Source organism: Dendrobates tinctorius, unplaced genomic scaffold (genome assembly GCF_039654945.1).
Source record: "Dendrobates tinctorius isolate UK_male_01 unplaced genomic scaffold, ASM3965494v1 ptg000028l, whole genome shotgun sequence".
In the NCBI taxonomy this organism is placed as follows: Eukaryota; Metazoa; Chordata; class Amphibia; order Anura; family Dendrobatidae; genus Dendrobates; species Dendrobates tinctorius.
The window spans coordinates 92,310,684-92,338,469 of record NW_027361696.1 but is presented as its reverse complement, the minus strand read 5'-3'; the positions used below and the strand labels follow the sequence as shown (position 1 = coordinate 92,338,469).

At 40.9% G+C, this 27,786-nt stretch overlaps 1 protein-coding gene across 2 annotated transcripts in view; it reads right to left on the bottom strand.

Annotated features, from left to right (window-relative positions):
• Positions 1-27,786, bottom strand: part of LOC141085633 (protein kinase C gamma type-like) — a 779,251-nt gene that overhangs the window by 99,519 nt on the left and 651,946 nt on the right. For both annotated transcript variants that reach the window (XM_073571170.1, XM_073571169.1), the window contains one exon: positions 24,263-24,394. In XM_073571170.1, coding sequence (XP_073427271.1) covers positions 24,263-24,394 — 132 coding nt within the window. The remainder of the gene's footprint in view (positions 1-24,262; positions 24,395-27,786) is intronic.

Below are 27,786 nucleotides of genomic sequence, written 5' to 3'. Positions count from 1 at the left end.
ATATGAAACTGTTTCAAAAGCGGACAGCACTCTAAGGGGTAGGTCTGGAAAACCGTAAAAACTCCTTGGCTTTTTTTTCACACACAGATAGCTTCTATTTGTCCGTGATACAAGGCGGTACACGGTAGTATGTGAAGAGCGTACACCGCTATACAGTGTCTGTATGGAAAATTGTCAATCTCCGTCTATTTGTTTAGGGACTGACACACGCTGTCTCTGTCTAGTTTTGACTGTCAAACAGAAGATATACGAAACTGTTTGAAAAGCGGACAGCACTCTAAAGTGTAGGTCTGGTAAAATGGAAAAACTCCTCTGCTTTTTTTTCCAGAGTCACACACAGATAGCTTCTATTTGTCCGTGATACAAGGCGGTATACGGTAGTGTGTGAGGAGCGTACACTGCTATACGGTGTCTGTATGGAAAATTGTCAATCTCCGTCTATTTGTATAGGGACTGACACACGCTGTCTCTGTCTAATTTTGACCGTTATCAAACAGCAGATATACGAAACTGTTTGAAAAGCTGACAGCACTCTAAGGTGTTGGTCTGGAAAAATGGAAAAACTCCTCGGCTTTTTTTTCCAGAGTCACACACAGATAGCTTCTATTTGTCCGTGATAAAAGGCGGTACACCGTAGTATGTGAGGAGCATACACCGCTATATGGTGTCTGTATGGAAAATTGTCAATCTCCGTCTATTTGTATAGGGACTGACACACGCTGTCTCTGTCTAGTTTTGACCGTCATCAAACAGAAGATATACGAAACTGTTTGAAAAGCGGACAGCACACTAAGGTGTAGGTCTGGAAAAACGGAAAAACTCCTCTGCTTTTTTTTCCAGAGTCAAACACAGAGAGCTTCTATTTGTCCGTGATACAAGGCGGTACACGGTAGTGTGTGAGGAGCGTACACTGCTATACGGTGTCTGTATGGAAAATTGTCAATCTCCGTCTATTTGTATAGGGACTGACACACGCTGTCTCTGTCTAGTTTTGACCATTATCAAACAGCAGATATACGAAACTGTTTGAAAAGCGCGCAGCACTCTAAGGTGTTGGTCTGGAAAAATGGAAAAACTCCTCTGCTTTTTTTTCCAGAGTCAAACACAGAGAGCTTCTATTTGTCCGTGATACAAGGCGGTACACGGTAGTGTGTGAGTAGCATACACCACTATACGGTGTCTGCATGAAAAATTGTCAATCTCCGTCTATTTGTATAGGGACTGACACATGCTGTCTCTCTCTAGTTTTGACTGTTCTCAAACAGCAGAAATACGAAACTGTTTCAAAAGCGGACAGCACTCTAAGGGGTAGGTCTGGAAAACCGTAAAAACTCCTTGGCTTTTTTTCCAGAGTCACACACAGATAGCTTCTATTTGTCCGTGATACAAGGCGGTACACCGTAGTATGTGAGGAGCATACACCGCTATATGGTGTCTGTATGGAAAATTGTCTATCTCTGTCTATTTGTATAGGGACTGACACACGCTGTCTCTGTCTAGTTTTGACCTTTATCAAACAGCAGATATAGGAAACTGTTTGAAAAGCGGACAGCACTCTAAGGTGTTGGTCTGGAAAAATGGAAAAACTCCTCAGCTTTTTTTCCAGAGTCACACACAGATAGCTTCTATTTGTCCATGATAGAAGGCGGTACACGGTAGTGTGTGAGGAGTGTACACTACTATACGGCGTCTGTATGGAAAATTGTCAATCTCCGTCTATTTGTATAGGGACTGACACACGCTGTCTCTGTCAAGCTTTGACCTTTATCAAACAGCAGATATAGGAAACTGTTTGAAAAGCGGACAGCACTCTAAGGTGTTGGTCTGGAAAAATGGAAAAACTCCTCAGCTTTTTTCCAGAGTCACACACAGATAGCTTCTATTTGTCCATGATAGAAGGCGGTACACGGTAGTGTGTGAGGAGCGTACACTACTATACGGCGTCTGTTTGGAAAATTGTCAATCTCCGTCTATTTGTATAGGGACTGACACACGCTGTCTCTGTCTAGTTTTGACCATTATCAAACAGCAGATATACGAAACTGTTTGAAAAGCGGACAGCACTCTAAGGTGTAGGTCTGGAAAAACGGAAAGAATCCTCGGCTTTTTTTCCCAGAGTCACACAGAGATAGCTTCTAATTGTCCATGATACAAGGCGGTACACGGTAGTGTGTGAGGAGCGTACACCACTATACGGTGTCTGTATGAAAAATTGTCAATCTCTGTCTATTTGTATAGGGACTGACACACGCTGTCTCTGTCTAGTTTTGACCATTATCAAACAGCAGATATACGAAACTGTTTGAAAAGCGGACAGCACTCTAAGGTGTAGTTCTGGAAAAACGGAAAGAATCCTCGGCTTTTTTTTCCCAGAGTCACACAGAGATAGCTTCTAATTGTCCATGATACAAGGCGGTACACAGTAGTGTGTGAGGAGCGTACACCACTATACGGTGTCTGTATGAAAAATTGTCAATCTCTGTCTATTTGTATAGGGACTGACACACGCTGTCTCTGTCTAGTTTTGACCGTTATCAAACAGCAGATATACGAAACTGTTTGAAAAGCGGACAGCACTCTAAGGTGTAGGTCTGGAAAAATGGAAAAACTCCTCAGCTTGTTCTTCCAGAGTCACACCCAGATAGCTTCTATTTGTCCGTGATACCAGCCGGTACACAGTAGTGTGTGAGGAGTGTACACCGCTATATGTGTGTGAAAAAATGAACGCTCAGTAACTCAACAGTACAAAATAATAAAAGTTAGAGTGCTTTGAAAAAAGCAGCTTGAACAGCAGTGTGCACACAGCAATGCAGCTAGCAGGTAGCCTTAAAAGGCAGCCTAATCACCACCAGCGCTGCTGCACACAACAAAAATCTTCCCCTTTCACTGCACACTAACTGTACAGTGAAAAGTGCTATCAGCAGAAGCAGTTTTTTTTTTCTTCTTCTCTGCCTAACGCTCTCCCTATTCAGAATCAGCAGCACCAGCACCTCTCCCTATTGTAAGATCGGCAGAAGTAAGATGGCGGTCGGCGGTCACAGCCTTTTATACCCACTGTGACGCCACACAAAGCCAGCCAAACACTTCAATGCCCTTCTCTAAGATGGTGGTAGCCGCTGCCCATGTCATCGCGTTGCCCACAGTGTGTGTCCTCCATCAATGGCTGAGAAAAGGCGCTGGAAGCATTATTTGAAATGCGACTTTGGCGCTCTGATCGGCGACCTCATGTCCGACCTCACGCTATGGTCGGGTTTCGATCGGCGAAACCTGACTTTAGCTAAAGTCGGCTATTTTTGAATTTGACCGACCCGTTTTGCTCAACTCTAGTGTCTATTATGGAGCTTTCATATGCATTGTTTATCTGAGAAGCAGTATCTCCTAGCTCTGACTTATTTTCCCACAGGCAAATTTTATAGGGTGATAACTGGTGGCATAAAGTAGGGAATTGCCTGCTGTGAGTTTCCTATAGATATTAGAATGATAAGAGAGGAGGGACACAATTCCACTACAAAATAGTACAAATTTTTATTTAGATAATGTATGATCTATTTATTTAATTGTGGTCCCAGTGTATACTATGTTATTAATATCTCCTTACACTATGGTATTTTACTATGTCCTATTTCTGCTGGTTCTCTTTTCCTCTTTTAATATTTCTTGTTAGGAATAAAATTATTTTAAAGTCTTTATATCTTTGGACTTTTTCTGGTTTATTCACATTTTGAGAAGATTTATACTATGTATAGTGAATATCCAAATACGATTTAGTGAGATTGATCTCACTAAATTTTTGGTATGTCAGCTTCCCATTTCAACATATTGGGTGTCTCAATCAAGTCTGTGTCTGTATTAAACGATTTGTAGATGATTCGGTTACTCCAAAAGATATTGTGTTTAATGTTGCTTAGCAAATTGATTGTTGCTTCCGAGAATAGTGGTTTGTCGCGTAAAAAATTTTGAATCTGGTCTTGAAGTATCAAGTAGGTGCAGGAAAACTGATGTGGGGACGTTGAAGTTTATCTTCAAACTGCTAAAGGTGCCGAAATTTCCCCCAATTGTGAATATCCGTGATTTTTTTAATTCCGTACTCTACCCAGAGTGGGTTAAGGGTAAGGTTTTGAGCTGACATGGCTAGGGATAATGGGGTTTTTAGTAGCAAGTTTAGTTTGTTGGTTCCTCTTTTATTTTTGGAAAGTTTCTTCCATGCCTCTATGGTAGCTGAAAAAAATGGGGTGGCTATAAGAATTAGATTTCCTTTTGTTGATTAAGTATTTGAAGAGTAAATCTTTCGGAGGGCTATGGTTATTTAAGGAGCATTCTAGGTCTAACCATGCTGGGGGATCATCTTTTGATAGCCAATATATACTCTGCTTAATAATATTTGCAAAGTAAAAGGCAGAAATGTTGGGAGGTCCATTCCTCCGAAAGCTTTACTTCGGTATAAGATGCTGGTGGGAGATCTTTCCTTTTTTTTTATTCCAAATAAAAAGGTGGAGTAGTAGTTGAATACTTGTGATATAGGAAGTGGAGATTGTGAGGGGGAGGGTTCTAAAAATATAAAGGATTTTGGGGAGTATGAAGGATTTTATTATTAAGGTCCTACCCCACCAAGACAGATCGTGGCTCTCGTAAAAGGAGAGGTCCTTGTTTATTGTATCAGAAAGTATTTTCAGGTTGGTGCTCATTAGTGATTTAATGTCCTTTGTTATGGTGACCCCAAGGTAATCAACCTCTTTCTCTGTTCAGCTCAGGGCAGAGAGGTTGCTGATTTCTTTAATTTGGGAGTCACTTAGATTAAATTGTAGTATTTTCGATTTACTTTCATTAATTTTAAAGTAAGAGACTTCTGAGAAAATCTTAAGTGCAGTTTGTAATTCCTTTATCGATTCCAGGGGGTTTGTTGGGGTCATGATCAAGTCATCAGCGAATAGGCTAATCTTGAACTGGCGAGTAGGTGTTTCAATTCCTTTTATCTTGTTGTTTTGGCTAAAACTGTGCAAAGGGCTCCATTGCTAGGACAAAAAGAAGGGGTGAAAGTGGGCATCACTGTCTGGTTCTGTTAGTAATTTGGAATGATTTAGAGATGTAATTATTGGAGTAGATTCTCACTTTTGGACTGGAATAAAGGGCCATAATGGATGATATACGCTTACATGAGAAGCTGAATTTAATGAGTGTCGATTTCAGATACTCCCAGTTTAGGCGATTGAAGGCCTTCTCCATGTCTAACGTGATGATGGTTGCGGGAGTTCTTGAGGAATGAATTATTTTTATTGTGTTTATTATCCTTCTTGTCCCATCAGTGGCTTGATGCCCCCCTGACAAATCCTATTTGATCCTTTTCTATTAAATCAGGAAGAAAATATTTTAGTCTATTGGCTAGTATTTTGGAGTATATTTTCAGGTCAGTATTAATTAAATAAATTGGTGTATAGTTAGAGACTTTAGTTGGGTCTGTTTTGGGTTTGGGAATGAGAACGATAGTTGTTTCTAGCATTTCCTCAGGAAGTCTACCATCAGTGGAAGCTTTGTCGAAAATTTGGGAGAGATGTGGGGAAAGGATTTTATTAAATGATTTGTAGTATTCATTTCCATAACCATCGGGGCCCGGGATTTGAATAGCTTGAGCTGTTGTATGGTTTCTTCTATCTCTTCTGGGGTAAAGGGAGTGGTTAGTGTTTCTAGATTTTCAGGGGCTAATTTGGGTATTTAACAGATGACAAAAATATCTCTATGTCCGTTTTGTTGGGTTGGGGGTTTGAAGGTTGGAGCCTTAGGTTATACAGGTTGTGGTAGAATTCAGCAAACGTGTTAGCTATATCCTGAGGATGTGAAAGCAATGTGCCACTGGGGGATAAAATTTTGTTGATCCTATTAACTTGCCTTAGCTTTTTGACCCAGTTCATCATGTACCGCGTGGATTTGTTTAGCGATGAGTATTGTTTGAATTTGGAGATTTTAATGACTGAGTTATATGTGGAAAAATTAAGACTTTAGTTCTTGCCTCAATTTTAGTAGTTCTATTTGTGTTGTATTAGATGGCGAAGTGAGAGTAAGTTATTCGTTTTCTTTATTTCTGATTTTATTTGGAAAATCATTGATTTTAAGCCTCTTACTTCCTTTTTCTCTAGATGAGATGTGGATGAGAATACCTTTGATGACGGCTTTGTGAGCACTCCATTTGATGAATGGGTCTATATCATTAGTATTGTTCTTAAAGAAGTTATTCAGTGCTGTTTCTATGGTATCCTTATGAGTAGGGTTATGCAGGATATTAGAATTGCATCTCCATAAGGAGTTTTTGTTTAGGGGAGGGCCTAGGAGAAGATCAGCTGAGACCGGTGAGTGATCAGAGAGTTTTTTTCCCCCAATTGTTATTTTTTTGGAATCTGGGTAGGTTGAAGATGTCCATTGATATTAAGTCAATTCTTGAGGCAGACTTGGGGGGGTTTGAGAAATGAGTGAATTCTATTGATAAGGAATTGATACATCAGAAGGTGTCAAACAACTCATTTTAAAATAGCCAATTATTTAAAGAATTTGTTCGGGATCTGCTTGGTGAGGAGAAGTCCATTTGACCATTTGGTACTATGTTGAAGTTCCCGAGCCAGAACAGATCTCCTTTCCTGACCTCGGTTACCTTGGTTTTCAGTTTATTTAGAAAGTCTAGGTGACCTTTGTTTGGAACGTAGGTTTTGACAATTGACCTATTCCTACTTAGGTTTACTTACATTTGTCTTAAAGGGGTCATATCCTTAAGTATTCCTCCTCTACAGGATACCTTTGATTTCAACCTAGGCAATAATAGCAATTTATTGTAATGCTGTTATATAGAGTTGTTATTGTTTAAGACATATCTTTGCTTATACCCTGTAGTACTTAGCTATAAAGAAGGAAGGAAAAGCCCTCAAACAAACCACCCTTCTGATAAAAATCTCACAAAAGAAATGGACCTATCCTTAACCTCTAAGAGCAAGGAGGCAGAAGCCAGGGGCCAAAAATTTTCCTCACAGGTTAATTTTGAGGAAGAAGAGGACACTAGCGATTCTTCTCCAAATGCCAGCCCAGAAAGAAATAGATTCAAAAAGGATTTCGATTTTACTCTTTCTACAATTTAGGAAGCGAACTCCTCGAGACCAAAAAATACCAATGCCGAAACTTTTATGCTAGACTTGGCAAAAAAAATTAATGACAACATTGAGTTCAATTTTGAAAAGCAAGCCAAACTCCTTAGATCCACTTTTGATATGTTTAGCAAAAAATTAACCCAGCATGAGAACAGAATTGCCACCATTGAGGAGAAAACAGACAAAGTCACTGACAAAATTCAGAGTACACAAATTAAAAACCAAAATCGCAGATTTATAGGATAGAAACTGAAGGAATAACCTTAAAATCAGGGGTATTCCTGACAGTGTCACCCCATATAACTTGTCAGAATACACCAAACAAATTTTCAAGAAAGCGATCCCCACTCTTACTAATTAAGAATTGATCATTGATAGAATTCATAGGTTGCCTCGTCCAGCACATATCCCTCCAGAGGTGCCAAGGGATACGATCCTTTGTATACATTTCTATAGCACGAAGGAAAAGATACAGCAATATATATAAGATGAGAAACAGTTCCCAGAGCCATACAATAATTTCAAATTTTTTGCAGCCCTATCGAAGGAAACCATCAAGGCAAGGAAATCTTTTAAAGAGATCTCTAACCTCCTCATTTGGCCTTTCGCAGCTTACTAATTCTCCAACGCATGAAGACGGAAACTCCCTCGACTTGGTCTTCTCTCGGCTTTGTGCAGTGGATGATTTTGCAAACTCCCCTCTCCCGCTCTCTGACCACAATCTTATTTCATTCTCTATAAAGAACTGCCAGGCTGCTCAGGTCACCCCCACTGTCCAGACTTATAGAAACATACAGGCCATTAACACCCAGAAACTTCTGAAGAACTTGCAGTCTTCATTGGCCCCTATCTCCTCCCTCTCATGTCCTGATTCTGCATTGAAGCATTAAAATGAAACACTTCAAAGTGCCCTGGATGAATTTGCACCCCCTATAAATAGAACACCACAACGCAGACGGCGACAACCCTGGCACACGGTGCAAACACGTTTCCTGCAGCGGTGCTCCAGGTGCGCCGAACGTCTGTGGAGAAAATCCAATCTACACGAAGATTTCATCCATTTTAAGTTTATGCTTAGAACATACAACACTGCCCTTCACCTCTCCAAACAAACCTATTTCAACACCCTCATCATCTCACTGTCCAATAACCCGAAACGTCTCTTTGACACTTTTCATTCTCTACTCAATCCAAGAGTACAGGCCCCAACCACGGAGCTCCGAGCTGACGATCTGGCCAATTACTTCAAAGAAAAAATTGACCAGATCCGACAGGAAATTATCTCCAAATCCCCTCATACCATGCACTGTCCTCCCTCCCCCACGGCATCTAACTCACTCTCTGATTTTGAACCAGTCACAGAAGAAGAAGTAAGCAGGCTCCTTGCATCTTCTCGCCCAACTACTTGCACCAGTGACCCATTTCCGTCACATCTCCTCCAGTCCCTTTCCCCTGCTGTCACCCCTCACCTAACTAAAATATTTAACCTCTCTCTCTCTTCTGGTATTTTTCCCTCCTCATTTAAGCATGCCATCATACATCCACTACTTAAAAAACCATCCCTCGACCAAAACTGTGCCGCTAACAATAGACCTGTCTCTAATCTTCCCTTCATCTCTAAACTCCTGGAACGCCTGGTCCACTCCCGTCTTATCCGCTATCTCTCAGAAAACTCTGTTCTCGACCCTCTCCAATCCAGTTTCCGCTCTTTACACTCCACTGAAACTGCCCTCACTAAAGTCTCTAATGATCTGCTAACAGCTAAATCAAATGGTCATTACTCCATGCTAATTCTCTTGGATCTCTCTGCAGCATTCGACACTGTGGATCATCAGCTCCTCCTCACTATGCTCCATTCCATTGGCCTCAAGGACACCGTTCTCTCCTGGTTCTCCTCCTATCTCTCCGACCGCTCCTTTACTGTTTCTTTTGCCGGTTCCTCCTCCTCTCACCTTCCCCTTACTGTTGGGGTTCCTCAAGGATCGGTTCTAGGCCCCCTCCTCTTCTCCTTGTACACTGCCCCTATTGGTCAAACAATCAGTAGATTTGGTTTCCAGTACCATCTCTATGCTGATGACACCCAATTATACGCTTCTTCTCCTGACATCACGCCAGCCTTTCTAGAAAACACTGGCGATTGTCTAAACGCTGTGTCTAATATCATGTCCTCACTATATCTGAAACTGAACCTGTCAAAGACTGAACTCCTTGTGTTTCCCCCCGCTACTAATGTACCTACACCCGACATTGCCATTTCCGTGTGTGGTTCCACTATTACTCCCCAGCAACATGCCCGCTGTCTTGGGGTCATACTTGATTCTGAGCTTTCCTTTGCCCCCCACATTCGATCACTGGCTCGCTCTTGTCATCTGCACCTCAAAAACATTTCTAGAATTCGACCTTTTCTTACTTTTGACTCTGCAAAAACTCTTACTGTTTCTCTTATTCATTCTCGTCTCGACTATTGTAACTCTCTTCTAATCGGTCTCCCTCTTACCAAACTCTCCCCTCTCCAATCTGTCTTGAATGCTGCAGCCAGGATCATATTCCTCACCAATCGTTACATCGATGCCTCTACCTTGTGCCAGTCATTACACTGGCTACCCATCCACTCCAGAATTCAGTATAAACTTATTACCCTCACCCACAAAGCCCTCCATGGCTCAGCACCACCCTACATCTCCTCCCTTGTTTCAGTATACCACCCTACCCGCGCCCTCCGTTCTGCTGATGACCTGAGGTTAGTATCCTCAATAGTCAGAACCTCCCACTCCCGTCTCCAAGACTTTACACGTGCCGCGCCAATTCTTTGGAATGCACTTCCCAGGTCAATACGATTAGTCCCCAATCCCCACAATTTTAAGCGTGTCCTGAAAACGCATTTATTCAGACTGGCCTATCGCCTCAACACATTAACCTAACCTATCCCTGTGTGGCAGAGCCAAAAGTTTTACCATAACCAGGTTCCCAGCATCATGTTCCCACATGCTTTATGCATCCATTAGCCCTCTGTGTCTGTACTGTTACACACTTAACATTATGGCTGGTCCATACAATCAGGGCAACTGTTACCACCCACCTTTCGTGTCTACCTCTTTCCTCATAGACTGTAAGCTTGCGAGCAGGGCCCTCACTCCTCTTGTTATTTGTTATAATCTACTGTATGTGATTATTGTTATGCTGTAATGTCTATTGTCTGTACAAATCCCCTCTGAAATGTAAAGTGCTGCGGAATATGTCGGCGCTATAAAAATAAAATTTATTATTATTATTATTATTATTATTATTATTATTATAAGAGATCACCTCTGTCCTTAGAGATAAAGGAATCACATACAGGTGAAGTTTCCCCCCTAAAACTCCTTATCCTTTTTAGAGGCAAAACCATTCCCATTTTCACACCAGAAGAGGGCCTGAACTTCATTTCCTCACTAAAGGGCACCCCATACGAGAAAACATACCCTTCCTCTCACACTAATCGCTGATGGAGACTCACTAAGTGACCTCCTCTACATGACAAACCTAACTCTTGACCGACATAACTGACTGTAAGCTTGTAGCTGGATGTCTATTCACACATAAATACAGTAGCCTCTCCACTGTTACAGGCTAAATATGACATAACCAAACCTGGTGAGGCCCAGCTCTTGGTTCACCTTGCATAATATACAGAACTAGCACAAACTCTGTCCAGTGACTGATCAGTCAAAGTCTTGTTAAACATTGAACTCTTGTTATAAACCAACTCTTGGCTTCAATGTCACCATGTACGAAGGCTGTTTTGATGTCAAAATGTCTCACTGTCATATGTTGAACTGCAGCTACGGACATTAAAGTTCTCAATGTGGTTTACTTCGAAACTGGAGAAAATGTAGCCTCATAATCTTCACCATACTTTTGAAATTTCCCTTTTGCAACCAATCTTGCCTTAAATCGGTGAACTTTACCTTCTGAGGCATATGTGTTTTTGAAGACACACTTACATCAGATAGCTCTTTTTCCTTGTTATTTGTCGCTGCTTGCACCATAATCTATACACCATATATGCTTTTCTGATGGGCCTGTACTCACATTAAATGCAGCTTCAACACATGCAGAATATTCCTCTACAGCTGTTTAACCCTTTGATGACTGTTCTGCTTTTTAAGCTGACTCAATCTTGCAGCACGGTGGCTCAGTGGTTCGAATCCCACCAAGGACAACATCTGCAAGGAGTTTGTATGTTCTCCCCGTGTTTGCGTGGGTTTCCTCCTGGCACTCCGGTTTCCTCCCACACTCCAAAGACATACTGATAGGGAATTTAGATTGTGAGCCCCATCGGGGACAGTGATGAAAATGTGTGCAAACTGTAAAGCGCTGCGGAATATGTTAGCGCTATATAAAAATAAAGATTATTATTAAAAATAAAGATTATTATTTCCAAATTCTGCAGTTTGCTTTAAGGTGGCCGGGCTTTTTACAGACAAAACATTCACAAGTTTCTCTTAGATTGCTCTTATAGTTAGGGAAATCCTGTGTTTTTAACCCCTTCATGACCCAGGCTATTTTGACCTTAATGACCTGGCCATTTTTTGCAATTCTGACCAGTGTTCCTTTATGTGGTAATAACTCAGGAACGCTTCAACGCATACTAGCGATTCTGAGATTGCTTTTTCGTGACATATTGGGCTTCATGTTAGTGGTAAATTTAGGTCGATAATTTTTGCGTTTATTTGTGAAAAAAACAGAAATTTGGTGAAAATTTTGAAAATTTCGCAATTTTTAAATTTTGAATTTTTATTCTGTTAAACCAGAGAAGTATGTGACAAAAAATAGTTACTAAATAACATTTCCCACATGTCTACTTTACATCAGCACAATTTTGGAAACAAAATTTTTTTTTGTTAGGAAGTTATAAGGGTTAAAAGTTGACCAGCGATTTCTCATTTTTACAACAAAATTTACAAAACAATTTTTTTAGGGACCACCTCACATTTGAAGTCACTTTGAGGGGTCTATATGGCAGAAAATACCCAAAAGTGACACCATTCTAAAAACTGCACTCCTCAAGCTACTCAAAACTACATTCAAGAAGATTATTAACCCTTCAGGTGCTTCACAGGAACTAAAGCAACGTGGAAGGAAAAAATGGACATTTTAATTTTTCCAACAAAAATTTTCTTTTAGCATCAATTTTTTCATTTTTACGTGGGTAACAGGATAAAATGGATCCTAAAATTTGTTGTGCAGTTTCTCCTGAGTACAACGATACCTCATATGTGGTCATAAACCACTGTTTGGGCGCAAGGCAGGGCTCAGAAGGGAAGGAGCGTCATTTGACTTTTTGAATGGAAAATATGCTGGAATATTTAGCGGTTGCTATGTCATTTTTGGAGAGCCCCTGTGTGCCTAAACATTGGAGCTCCCCCACAAATGACCCCATTTTGGAAACTAGACCCTCCAAGGAACTTATCTAAATGCACAATGAGCAATTGGAACCCCCAGGTGCTTCACAAATTGATCCGTAAAAAAAAAGTACTTTTTTTTCACAAAAATGTTTTTTAGCCGCAGTTTTTTCATTTTCACATGGGCAACAGGATAAAATGGATCCTAAAATTTGTTGGGCAACTTCTCCTGAGTACACCGATATCTCATATGTGGTTATAAACCACTGTTTGGGCGCACAGCAGTGCCTGGAAGGGAAAGAGCGCCATTTGACTTTTTGAATGGAAAATTAGCTCCAATCGTTAGCGGACACCATGTCGTGTTTGGAGAGCCCCTGTGTGCCTAAACTTTGGAGCTCCCCCACAAATGACCCCATTGTAGAAACTAGACCCCCTAAGGAGCTTATCTAAATGTGTGGTGAGCACTCTCCACCCCCAAGTGCTTCACTGAAGTTTATAACGCAGAACCGTGAAAATAAAAAATATTTTTTTCCCTCAAAAAGTGATATTTAGCCCAATATTTTTTATTTTCACAAGGGTGATAAGATAAATTGGACCCCAAAAGTTGTTGTCCAGTTTGTCCTGAGTACGCTGGTACCCCATAAGTGGGGGGAGACCACTGTTTGGGCACACGTTGGGGCTCGGAAGGGAAGTAGTGATGTTTTGAAATGTCAACTTGATGGAATGGTCTGCGGGCGTCATGTTTCGTTTTCAGAGCCCCTGATGTACCTAAACAGTGGAAACCCCCCACAAATGACCCCCATTTTGGAAACTAGACCCCCTAAGGAGCTTATCTAGATGTGTGGTGAGCACTCTGAACCCCCAAGTGCTTCACAGAAGTTTATAACGCAGAAGCGTGAAAATAAAAAATAAAAAATTTCCCTCAAAAAATGATTTTTAGCCCACTATTTTTTATTTTTACAAGGGTAATAAGATAAATTGGATCACAAAAGTTGTTGTCCAGTTTGTCCTGAGTACGCTGGTACCCCACATGTGGGGGGACCACTGTTTGGGCACACGTTGGTGCTTGGAAGGGAAGTAGTGACGTTTTGAAATGTCGACTTGATGGAATGGTCTGTGGGCGTCATGTTACATTTGCAGAGCCCCTGATGTACCTAAACAGTGGAAACCCCCTACAAATGACCCTATTTTGGAAACTAGACCACCAAAGGAACTAATCTAGATGTGTGGTGAGCACGTTGAAACCCCAAGTGCTTCACAGAAGTGTATAACGCAGAACCGTGAAAATAAAAAAATATTTTTTCCCTCAAAAAATGATTTTTAGTCCACTATTTTTTATTTTCACAAGGGTAACAGGATAAATTGGATGCCAAAAGTTGTTGTCCAGTTTGTCCAGAGTACGCTGGCACCCTATATGTGGGGGGGCGACCACTGTTTGGGCACACGTTGGGGCTCGGAAGGGAAGTAGTGACGTTTTGAAATGTCGACTTGATGGAATGGTCTGCGGGCGTCATGTTACATTTGCAGAGCCTCTGATGTGATGTACCTAAACAGTGGAAACTCCCCACAAATGACCCCATTTTGGAAATTAGACCCCCTAAGGAGCTTATCTAGATGCGTGGTGAGCACTCTGAACCCCCAAGTGCTTCATAGAAGTTTATAACGCAAAACCGTGAAAATAAAAAACATTTTTTTCCCTCAAAAAATGATTTTTAGCCCACTATTTTTTATTTTCACAAGGGTAATAAGATAAATTGGACCCCAAAAGTTGTTGTCCAGTTTGTCCTGAGTACGCTGGCACCCCATATGTGGGGGGGACAACTGTTTGGGCACATGTTGGGGCTCGGAAGGGAAGTAGTGACGTTTTGAAATGTCGACTTGATGGAATTGCGGGCGTCATGTTACGTTTGCAGAGCACCTGATGTACCTAAACAGTGGAAACCCCCACAAGTGACCCCATTTTGGAAACTAGACCACCCAAGGAACTAATCTAGATGTGTGGTGAGCACGTTGAAACCCCAAGTGCTTCACAGAAGTGTATAACGCAGAACCGTGAAAATAAAAAAAATATTTTTTCTCCACAAAAATTATTTTTTTAGCCCCCAATTTTTAGTTTTCCCAATGGTAACAGGAGAAAATATACCCCCAAAGTTGTTGTGCAATTTTTCCTGAGTACACTGATACCCCGTATGTGGGGTAAACCATTGTTTGGGCACACGTCGGGGCTCGGATTGGAGGCAGCAATGTTCGACTTTTTGAACGCAAAATTGGCTGGAATAAATGGTGGCGCCATGTCATGTTGGGAGACCCCCTGATATGCCTAAACAGTGGAAACCCCTCAATTCTAACTCCAATCCTAACCCCAACACACCCCTAACCCTAATCGCAACCCTAATCATAACCCTAACCACAACCCTAACCCCAACTCACCCCTAACCCTAATCCCAACACTAATCATAACCCCAACACACCCCAACCCTAATCCCAACTGTAACCCTAATCACAAACCTAACCCTAATCCCAACCCCAACCCACCCCTAACCGTAATCTTAACCCTAACCCTAGCTCTAGCCCTAGCCCTAACCCTAGCCCTAACCCTAGCCCTATTTCTTAACCCTAACCCTGTTTCTAACCCTAATTGAAAAATAAAAATATTTTATTATTTGTCCCTAAGGGAGGTGATAAGGGGGGGCGGTGATTTACTTTTTTTTATTTTGATCACTGTGAGAGTTTATCACCTTTCCATGACCCGGTCACCCAACCCGCAGGGGGCTTTGAAGTCATGACACAGCATACGCGTCATGGGTCGGATTGGCACCAACTTTCATGATGCATACGGTGTGTCACAGGTCGGGAAGGGGTTTGCTTCTGCTCTGGATTCATTACAACTGCTTACATGCTGCGTTTTTCTCTTGAATTCATTCAATATTTTGCCTTTGACATATTCTCGTGTCAGCTCATAAGCTGACCGTGCATCTAGTGCGGTCACGAGTGTGTCATAACTCTTTGGAAGACCACTTAGTAGAAGTGCAGCAACATAAAAATCTATAATTTATTCTTCAATATCCCTGAGATGCTCCACAATCTCTAGGGTGTTTCTTATATAGTCCTTCTTGCATATTCTGTCCATCACTTAGCATAGACTGATTCAGCTTTCTCATGAGATAAAGCTTATTGCTGAGATTTGATCTCTTATGCACTTTCTGTAACTTATCCCACATCTCCTTTGCAGTTGCACACTTGCATATATGCACAATCTGATTACCATCTACAATGAGGGAGATCGTGCTTTGTGTTTTCTGAACCTTCTCTAGCCAATCATCTGGTAATGGATGAGGCACTTGTTGAGTATATTTCCATGTACCTTCTCTTATGAGCAGCATCTTCACCTTGAATTTCCAGGACTGGTAGTTCTGGTTAGTGAGGCTTGGCACTGAGAACTTGACAGGATTGCTGCTAGTGGACATCTTCTCTGTTGCTCTGTGCTGCTTTTACTCTGGGCTTCTGTTGCTGTGTTACTCTTGTGTTCTGAGTCACTCTGGCCCATAACCTGTTGACAGTGGATTACTCACGATACTCTTCAAGTGCGTGAAAACAGAACTTGTTTATTCAGAGACAATCAGAAACAATATATAATAAGCTGAATAGATCAGGAATAAATCATTTGTGTTTCTCTATCTGTGCATCATCTACAGCTGGATGCTTCTCTCATACAGAGACACAGGAAAACAGGAAATACAGTCACACGCTCAACACTTCGCTACTGAAAATACACTAGACTACTGCTTGGATTAGTAATGAAGATGATATCAAGATAGCACCACCAATATTAGCTATAAAAATCTTCCGTTGGGCTCAAAGCAGATTGTAATTCACTGTATGGTTAATATTGTGAAGCTGTTTTTGTAATCTTATTTTGTTTCTCAACAAAGATAAAGAAAAGGACTGTAGTATTTGATATGAATGAGTGAACAGCCTACAAATAAAAAAGATAATGTACATAGAGGCTTTAATGGAGACTTTACAGAGCTTGTATAGTCACAGTGGGAGACCGACAAATGGCACCTCCACCAATCAGATGTTATCAGCTTAAGTGGATGGATTTAAATACACTGAATGGAGTCGTAATGTGAATTCCAGTGTTAGGAGTCAGATTTCTGCGTTTACTCAGCAGGGATCCAGATCCTCACATTCTGCACTCTCCTCCTATTTTTCCACTGCTGAGGAGATTGCAGAGGAGATTGCCTTGCAGCAAATCTCTCCTGAGGCTAAGTCCTTCTGTCCTCTTACTGGGCATGCTCATGGGACGATCTCCCATTGGAGATCGGGAGTCATGTGCTCAGGTCCCGCTCAGGTTCTCATTGGTCCATCTCAGAGATCTGGAAGTGTGCAGAAGGTCCCGGCTGCTATAAAAGGCGCGCATGGCTGTTCCACCATGCGCTAGTATAGACTTACTTGCTGGTGTGTGTATGAGGACGGATGCATGATTCTGGTGACTGACTCATTTGAAACCCCTTTCCTCTGATATTATGCATGTGGATAGGGACTGAGTTAGAATCAGCGCCAGCGCTCCTCCACTTCAACATCCACAGCTGCTAGCGTCCGACATTGCGCCTTGCCTTTGTCGTTTAGCGGCAGTGTCCACGCCGCGCTGAAGTAGCAGCCTCCTTTGCGTTCGCAGTTGCAACGCCGCGCACAGGGTAGGTCTAGATGGACGTAGTGCCGCCGTCTTGGGCTACTCCTGCTACCGTATGCCGTGTGTGCGTTTTTTACTGAGTACTTGACTACAACAGGCTCAGTCATTTGTGTTTGTACTTTTTGGCATCTCTGTGAGTTAACTGAGATTGCGCTGTGCACCTGGGTGAAGTTTAATCCTGTGTGCATTTCCGCCATATTGCTCCTGCCACCACTAAGCAGCGGTTATATCACCTACTGCACGGTGGACCCCGAGCAGCGAACGCACTTTACTATTATTTTTATTTAGTGCGTTCCGCCGTTCCTAACATCCAGTCAATGTGTGTATATAGCAGCTCTTCCATGGGGGTATCAGAAGTCAGACCCCCACCAATTTGATACCCATGACCTAGCTGAAGGATAGGTCATGAACATCTTGTAACCAGAAACATCCTTTAATTTATCACTAGTATAATTAATAAAGCACTCTTAATTCCAGGATCATGTACATGTGAAAAGGGGTTACATAGGTACCATACACATTTTTTTCAGTCACCAGACTTTTTGACAGTTACAGAGGGGGAAAGGACCCTGCCCCATGGGCTTACAATCTACAGCGTATTAGGGAGGCAGATAATAGATTGAGGAGTTTGCAGTGCCTCAGAAGGTAAAGAGGCATTAGTGAGCTTATTGCAGGCTGTAAGTATTCTTGAGCAGACACCTTTTTAGATTTTGTTTTCAGGTTCCTAATTTGAAAGACAATCTGATGTGTTGAGAAATTGAGTTTCTGAGAATGGCGGGTACCTAGAAAAAGTCTTGGAGGCGATTGGGTGAGGAATGCATGAGAGCAGAGAACAGAAGAAGATCTTGTGAGGACCAGAGATTACATGTGGGGCAGTATTGGGAGTTTTGCTTGGACATGTATGGAGGAGATAGATTATGGAAGGCCTTGTATGTCATTGTTAGTAAATTTACTCTGGATTTGCTGGGAGTTTGGAAGCCTGTGAAGGGATTTGCAGAAGGGAGCGGCAGAGGAGTAGTATGGAGAGAGATGGATTAATCAGGCAGCAGACTTAAGATAGGAGAGGTGAGAGAGGTAGACAGGAGGTCACAGAAGAGGAAATTGCAGTAGTCAAGGTGGGAGATGATGAGGGCACGCGCTAACATTTTAGTAGATTCAGGGTTGAGGACCGGACAAATTCTATTTTGGACATTTAGACAAACACTGCAGATTTGGAGGTAGACCATTCGGATCAATGTATAAAATATAGCTTCTTGAACCCCTATTAGCATGAATCATGGAAAGGGAAAGGTGGGATTCAGTGAAGCCACACCTGTATTTCAGGGTTGCTGTCACGTTACCCTTTAATGTGTGTTAAAAAATTGTGATATCGCATTTAAGTGCATTTTGCCAAATGTAACCTTGAAAAAGCAGTATAATTTTGGGCATCAGTCCATAACAGACTTTTTATAATTTAAAGCAAGTTCAGAAGAGCAGAATCATATTAATACTGGTAATGGTGTGATCTACTCTTGATAAAATGCTATTTGGTTTAAAGAAAATTAAAATCAGAAAGAAACACCTTATATTTCTCCAGAATTGTATGTTAGGTCAGTACATAAGAATTACAATACATATATATTGAAAATACAATGTAAAGATCACCTTAGTATCAAATATGATGTGATTTAATTAAAAACAGTCAATACTTAAAGGGGTTTTACAGGTACACACATTTTTAAAACATTGTAAAGCCTATGTGACATTAAGAAACTTCATAATTTACTCGATGATAAAATTCTGCTTTTTCTGAACTGTTAAGTTTGGTTGTATGACCTACAGTTCCTTGCTTCCTGCTACTGTCTGTTCAAAGCACAGAGTGCAGAGAGTTTCTGTTTGCTGTCTGTGCTTTGAACGTATTCTGTCAGTCAAATGCAGCATATTATTATTAAGAAAGAAAATCTATGTGGGCAGTTATTTACCCATCTTGAGACTATAAAGGAGTCTCAAGATGGTGCCTTGAAGGTAAAGTGAGCGGACACTGTAGGTGGGAGTGAGTGATCTGTCAGAAAAGCCAAAATGTGCTGCCTTCTGGAAAATGTAGATTGGAGGCAAGTTAACACTGCTTCTTCATGATTGGGGATTAGCTGTTCAAATAACCACCACCATCATACTCTACTTAAAGAGGCATCTACTGAGCAAATCATCATTTCCCACATTATCTTTTCTGAAGTACGTAGATTTGGGATCAGTTTTCAGCCCTATGTTCAGAGGCCCATCTCCAACTGTCTGATACGCCCCTAAAGTCAAGACAAACTATTTTCCACTGTTACATTTTTTAAAAAATTTTATTGGAGGAACTTTGTGCATGTGTAATTGCAGAGGAGAAAGAGGCTCATCATGACAGAAAGTTTGGCCACCACAATGCAGATTTATATTATAGACCGCCAGGAGCACAAAACCTCCCTGAGGTTACCGCACAAGGAGTATCAAACCATTTTTTTTTTGTGCCTGCAAAAACTTTTTCAAGATGTGCAGATATCTGAAATATGGTTATTAGAGATGAATAGGGATGAGCGAGTATACTCGTTAGGATTCGGTACTCGGCGAATAATGCAGTACTCGAATCCTGGCGAGTATTTCACTACTCGCCTCGCAATATTCGGCACAGCCCGCACAGCCCAGCACAGTCCCCGCACAGTCCCCGCACAGCCCAGCACAGTCCCCACACAGTCCCCACACAGTCCCGCACAGTCCAGCACAGTCCCGCACTGTACCTGCACAGTCCCGCAGAGTACCTGCACAGCCAGGCACAGTCCCGCACAGGCCAGCACAGTCCCACACAGCCCGGCATATTCCCGCACAGTACCTGCAAAGCCCAGCACAGTCTCGCACAGCCCGGCACAGTCTTCACACAGGCCAGCACAGTCCCGCACAGCCCGGCACAGTCTTTGCACAGGCCAGCACAGTCCCGCACAGCCTGGCCCAGTCTTCGCACCGTCCCCGCCCAGCCCAGCACACACACACAGCCCATTAATCACATTTCCCATAGACTTACATTGGACTCGCTACTCGTTACGAGTACCTGAGTATTAAGCGAGTCCGAATACTTCACTACTCGCTCATCCCTAGAGATGAGCAAAACTCTTTGCACAATGCAAGTCCACAGTCAAGGTCAGGTTTTTCTGGCCATGAAAATGAGATGAGCAAATTTCCATACCCAACAGGATCCCAGGCTCAGCTTACGATTACTTTTTGTGTAGTTGTCATACTTTATTTGTTTTGTCGACATTGGTGTGAAAATATAGGAAACACATCCTGCAATGTATTCTACGACTAAGGACTTTGGCCAGAAATGGGTCAAAATGAACATGTTTTTAATCCTATGCCATGGATGTCCACTTTTTTAATCTGGATTGAATAAAGACTTTATTTTATTTTCTTTTGTGATGCAGATCCTTTTTCCCTTTGCATAGGAAATTACATATCTGTTTTTCACATTTTGGATTATTTTTTAGGAACACAAAAGACCACTAGAATACATTTAGAAATGTGTTCCCCTATTTATAACAATTATTTTTAAATATCGGACAAATATTTTTTCAATGCAAGTAACAGTGATATGGATTAGTAGTGGTTTTTATATTTGTTTAACGTGAATTATATTTATTTATTAATTTTTTATTATTTCATTTATTTTCCCATATAAGGTCAAAAAAGAACTTAAATCCTTTGGAGGGCATTTTATCATTTAAATATTTGTTTTTATTTCTCCTGTAACTGGGGCCACCATATTATCCCAAGCTGCAGTAGAAATAATGCATCCTGGCTGTATAGCAGAATTGACTGGGTTTCCTAAGACCCAGCAGCTCTTGTTCCCTCTCGATCACATGACTGCTGTGTCTAGAGGAGGAAGCGCCATTATCACGGTCTATTACTACCCACACAGCACTTGTGCAGCACTGTATATAGAGTGATAGAGAAGATAGCGAGGATGATAAACTGTCTGTGCCTTCTTTATGGGAACAGTCAGCTGACTACCCACTCCCATAGCTGTAAGATAATGTTCAGCTGATATACTATGCATTGACATTTAATAACGTCACTGCAAAGTACAGTGCGGACCATTTGGACTTTTATCATCTAAGGGCAGTCTGAAACTAGTATGAAAATCTGTCAGCAGGATTTAACCCTCCCCGCCCTCTAATCAATTTATATGAACATGTAGCTCTTTCAAAGACAAGTCCAACAATGCCTTAACATGGCCAGTCTGTTCCCTTGTTACTGAGAAATCAGCTCCCTGTCACTGCTGATCTATTCTCTGCCCAATGGTGCCTCCTTCTGTTTGAGTTATTACTCCTTTTTCTAAAGGCATACAGCATAGAGTGTAGAAGGAGACAGCAGTGGGTGAGGAATAGAGCTGGAGTGACAGAGGCTTCAGATTTACAGCCTTATTTGTAAACCTATTCAAACAGTGATTTCTCAGTAATGGAGTAATGGACTGGACATATAATGGTATTGTTGGACATGTCTTTGAAAGAGCTACATCCATATATAAACAGTTTGAGGGTGGAATCCTCCTGACAGATTCCCTTTAAGGAACTGAAAAGACGTATATTGGGGTGCCTGATGAAAAGAAGTTTTATAGTACATAGAGACTATCATATTCATTCATGGTTCAACAGTTTTATTTATAAACCCAGCACCTATTAATATTTTCTGTACTGTAGAATTTATGATACAGCCAACAGAGGCTTTTCTTTTCTTTCATTTAGCTTCTTTTATACAGAATAAATGAAATATAAAATCCTTGGGTGCTTGCTTACATCGTAAGCACTTTATATTATTTATATTTCTCAGTTCAGAAAATGAAGCACTGCTGCACAAATCAATTGAAGTAAACTCACCGCGGGTTCCAGCATTCATACAGGGAAAATTTTGACAGCTAATGCATAAATAAGCCAATTTCACCATAACCAACTGTAGGATAAAAAGGCCAAACAAACAAGGCACACAATGCAGTGTACTCTATTGGTAAGCAGAAAATTAAAACATTCTATATGTCCCGAAAATTTCAATCAGCCCAGCGTAGCTATATTGAGTGTAGATGTGAATAAAATACATAATTACTGACTATATACAGTACAAGTGGAATGCACTCCGGCAAAACAAAAGAACAAGAAATAACATCCATAGGGGTCCATGAGCTGAGTTCCTGCCTGTCCCTGGAATGAAGGGCTGTTTAATATTGTTTTATTCCCACACAACAGATTTGATTCACACGTTTCTGTGACCAAGCGTTTCATCTAAATGGGGTTTCCTGAAATCCCTATATTTGCTTAAAAAACACAACCCCATCGAGATGCATGGAGCTGATTTTATTCACCGATTTTTTTCAATCTCATCTAAGAAAAAGTTTAAGGGCTCATACACACTGCCATATTATTGTTTACTACAACTTCAGACCTAAACCAATGGCCGGGGACCTCTGTGGGGCGACACTTTATATCTGAGTGCCTCTACCTTTCATTTATATCTCATATTTAAAGACTTACTTTCCTAAGAGCAATGGAGGCACCATCTACAGGGAGGGACATACAGACGGCTTGCGATGCATGCTGCAATGTGCTCTCCACAGGGCGACTGTACAGGGAAATAAGTTCCTAAACCCTTGCTGTTTAAATTAAAATGTAAAAAAAAAAAAGAAATTGTTGCAAGTATGCCCTCCTTTACTACTAAATACAAGGTATGTACAATTTTTCATCATAACTAATCATAATGTTTATATTTCTCCTAGTTTTAAGATATATAAAATTGTTATAAACTTAAAACATTCCAACCTTCCTCCACTCCTCCCTGTATATTATAGATATGTTAGATAATTGATCATTCCTTCCAAAGTCAGCTTTAGACAGACAAAGTCTAATATGTCTTCTCACCTTAAATTAATTGTTTCATAAAGTACATTTTTTATTAATAGATCTTGGAATATTAATAATTTCCAATATTGGATGTATTAACAACCTGTTCCTGTGCTGAGATAATCTTATAAATGTGCCCGTGCTGTGTACTGTGAAATGACTGTGCCTGACCATGCAAAGCCACTCCAGTTCATGATCGGCACATATCACTGCTCTTGGCCACGGTTGGAAGTATAAGTCACTTATGATAAGTGAGTAAACAGAGAAACAACAGGAGCTTGCAGCTGCTGCTTAATGAGTTAACACATTTCCCTGCCCGTTTTATCACAGGAGTGAGTTTTTCTGTCTCACCTGCAGTCCTCTGAGCTCATCAAAAATCAAGAGATTGACATATAAGTTAAGTGGTGACTTGTGCTCTTAAGTCACTTATTGATTTATGATGAGCTCAGATGGCTGAACCGGCAGTAGAAACATTAACTCAGGCATGGAAATGTGTCAACTCAGAAAGCAGAATGTGTGAGCCCATCTGTGTCGTCTTGTATATTCACTTATCATTACCGATTTATACTTCTCTGACCCTGGCCAATAGCTGTGTTATGTGCCAAACATGATCTGGGGCAGCTCAGCATAGTCAGACAGAGCAAATAAGAGAATATACCAGGAGCACATTTATAAGTTTATCTCAGCACAGGAAAAATAAAATTAACATTCAAATTGTTGATTATTATTACTGATCAATTGTTCAAAGTGTGCTTTATTTGTGGGACAACCCCTTTAAGTAATCTATTTCTGGCATTGTATTCAATAGGAAATGAACAATATTACTTTTTTAGACATGATCCTAGGAATTGTCTATATTTAAAGGAAACCTTTCTCTCAATTGCCAGAGGATTCCAGAGAAAAGATATACATCTCTGTAATCATGCAGCCAGGATTTGATTCATACTGCCAGTGGTTTGGGCAGCATGAATCAGCTGGCAGGTTCTCTTTAATGGTACATTTATATTTCCTACACTACGTAAAATGTAAAAAATATGTAATTAATCAACATCCTACACAAGTGTCTGTGCTGTGCTGTCAGCAGTAAAAGAGTGTCCTAAAAAGACTGATATAATAAGCTAAATATCATAACACCCAATGCCAAGATTTACTAACCTTTCCAAAACTTCCTTTCCCGAGCACCATGAGAAAGTTGAAATCGGAGATGTGGAAACGACTAGTACCAAAGAAGCTGACACGTTTGGAATCTGTTGGGCTTGGGCTCGGAACTGGACCTCGTCTCACTTTCTGCACAACAGAGGTGAAATAAAGATAATTCATTAACCAACCAAATTTATACAGTTCTTAAAAGGAAAGGATCTTGAGATGATTTATTCAGGCTGTCCTTTTTCGGTATAAATCAACATTGTAGTCATATGTAAAAGGTGCATCATATCATATAATGTGACTGCAAAGACACCTATTTACCTGTACGTACTACAAGAGTTTGTGAGGCAAGACGTAGGATTTGGCATTAGTACAAATGCACTACTGTGAATGGAAAGCTACGATCATAGACACATCGCAACATAGATCTCATATCTGTCATGATCCAGAACGGGCCAAAGCGAAACCCCGTCCTGGATCATGACAATATCGTTGTAAGTTCAAAATGTACAAGTTCATCACGGTCAACCCAGCGATGATGTGCGTGAGATGTATCTAGTTGTACAGTACATGAAACACAAAGGTCACCTTCTCAACTACTCTACACCTGCACCACTTTTCATACATTACACAGATAGACTTCATGATGGACTGGGTTCACTTTAACCATATACTTTAATCCAGATATAGTCTCATATATATTGTAGGCACAGGTTAAAAAACCTTGCTTGGCAGGTATTGTAAAAGTCTTTGCTTAGTAATAATGCGAGCTACAGTCAGTGAGTGACTACACTCCATCTCCAATCTATTAAGTGGCTTTCCAGACACACAGGGGATCATTGATTTAGCATGTGGTTTAGAATAGGGGACAGGAGAGTAACAGCATGACTCATAATTCTACACTTTACAATGTACTTTTAGTCTAATTCAATATGACAAATAAACCTGTATAATCGTCGAGAAGTAGAGTTGAGATATTTTTGCATTTCATAAATTTACGATGATCACAGGATGTTTGACATAAGCAAATTTCGGTACATGTATAACAGCGAGGATACATTAAACAGTTTGACATTTGACATTATGAACATGGCAACATAAAGACCAGACAAAAATCCCAGCATATAACAGACAGTAATACAACCAGAGATAATAAAATCCAACCCTGTCTAAAAATTATCCAACCCGTTAAAATACTGAATTGCTTCGATCTTGCTCTGATTTTTTTTAAAGTTTTGTAAGTAAGTAACAAGTTCTCATGTATTTGTGATCATCCATGGGAGCAAATGGTTAAACAAAAAATAAGAATTATCGAACATCTAGCAAAAAGGTTAAAAGAAGGATTTCCCTAGAGAAAGGGGAATAAAGAGAGAGACCTGATGAAGGCTGTTATTGCCGAAACACTTTGTGTTTTCATGCTGCAATATTTTAAGAAATAGTCTTGTTTTTTTGAGCACATGGCTTTTTTTTGTGAAAGCGCCATAAAAACAGGTTAAAACAATACGATACATAATAGAATTAACCCTCTAACTCACATTTGGTCGTCGGAGAGTAAAAAAAAATAAGTGTATATGCAATAACTAAACTTAAAGTCTCATATTGTGTAAGGACAACGTACACTCTTGAGGTGGCAGAGTGGTTCACTGCCTCTTCCCAACTAACTGTTGTGCATTGATTTCCACCTCTTTTTCTCTGATTGACAGCTGTGTCTTTACAGGAGCCAGAGAAGGGTAGAGACAGGTAGTTAAGTGGGAAGAGACACTGAACTTTTGGCCACCCCAAGGGTGCACCGAGCGCCTGTGCTTGATTTGAGCAATCATTTTGCACTGACTAGCTTCCTTTTAGACTGTCTAGTCAAAATCTTCTCTGGCTGTATATTAGGAAGGGTTAATAAGACTTTGTCCCTTTCTTTATACCACAGCAGAACCAATTTTAGATACATTGAGAATTTAGTATTTTTGCATTTTTTTTGTATAAATTCAAAACTTTATATATGGTATATGTTAAAATGCTAATATCCTGGCTGTTCTCAGATATCTCTAGGAGAGTAAAACATAATTACTAGTGCAAATTTACTCATCCAATTTAGGCAGTGCAAATTAAGGGTGGATTGACATTAGAAGATTTTTATTAATGAGCATTCCTAGGAATGTTCGGTTCCTTGCTAATCATGCAGTGTGAACAGGTTACCAAGCACCTGACCAATGAGCAAAACTCTTGTTTGTTGGTTGAAATGATTTAAGGATTTCTTAAATATCATCGTACTCAGCAGCACATGTGCTTTATATATGTAACAGAAAATGTGCTGGCGAGAACAATGACAATCTATGCACACAGAACAATTGTATTGCCAATCATTCTGTGCATGTGGAAGTATGGCAGGTCTGCTTACATGTAAGCGGGTCAGCAGTAATAAATAGACGCTAGTCGCCAAGTGTATACTCACCTTTAATGTCCCCACATGCAATAGACCTCAGTCTTTTTTGCCAAAATCAATGGGTTCATCCAACAGTCGAATATGTAGCGGCCCCTCGATAAATGATTTTTGGGGAGACAGGAATTCGGCATGTCTGATTTTGCTAAGAAGTTGGCAGCAGCTCTCTTATCTAATAGAGAACACGGGTGCGCTCAGCAGAGCCAGTGCTCCTGTGTATGGCAGAGTCCATGGATCAATTGGTCGACATCTATCTAGACTGTATCGGGAGACTTACACTGTCTTTGTATCGTAGGACGGGGCATCGCAGACATGCAAAGGGGCCATAGCCTTCATCCAGCTTAGGGCACTACCCACTGTAAAAAGATGTATACCGTTTGTTTTGTGGTGGTGTCCTGTATAGGAATGCGCCATTTGTTGTGATTTCCAATATAATGAAAAAATGATATGGACATACCAATGAGATAGAGAACGAGGGGAACGCATTGACCTTCATCTGATAAATGATCATATATATGATTGTTAACGTTGGAATCCTTTCCTGGTACATACGTTCATCTAAGTCAATATTTCCCATACTCCAGTCCTCACGACCCCCACAGGTCATGTTTTCGGGACTTCTGTAGTGTTGCACAGGAGAGAGAATTTCTGATGCCTCTATGGTACTTCCACCACCTGTGCATTACTAAGGAAATCCTGAAAACATGACCAGTTGAGGGCCGTGAGAACTGGAGTTTGGGAAACACTGGTCTAAGTGAACCGAGTGCTTCGAATAAGCACAGGTAGAAAACAGGGCAATGGTAGCACCCAAAGTCATGATTAAAGGGAATCTGTCAACAGGTTTTTGCTAGCTAATCTGAGGACAGCGTGAGACAGGGGCTGAGACACTGATATCAGGGATATGTCATTTATTGGGCTGTGTGCTGTAGTTTTAATACAATGAGTGTTTAATCAGCAGGAGATTATCAATGCCGGACTACAGTTCCCATGCATCCTAGTCCAACCTTGCCCCCAGCACTGATTAGCACCTTATTGTCATTATACACTATACACACAAAGCTGTGGTGAGTGGGGTTTGTTTTCTGAGCTCTGCTACAAG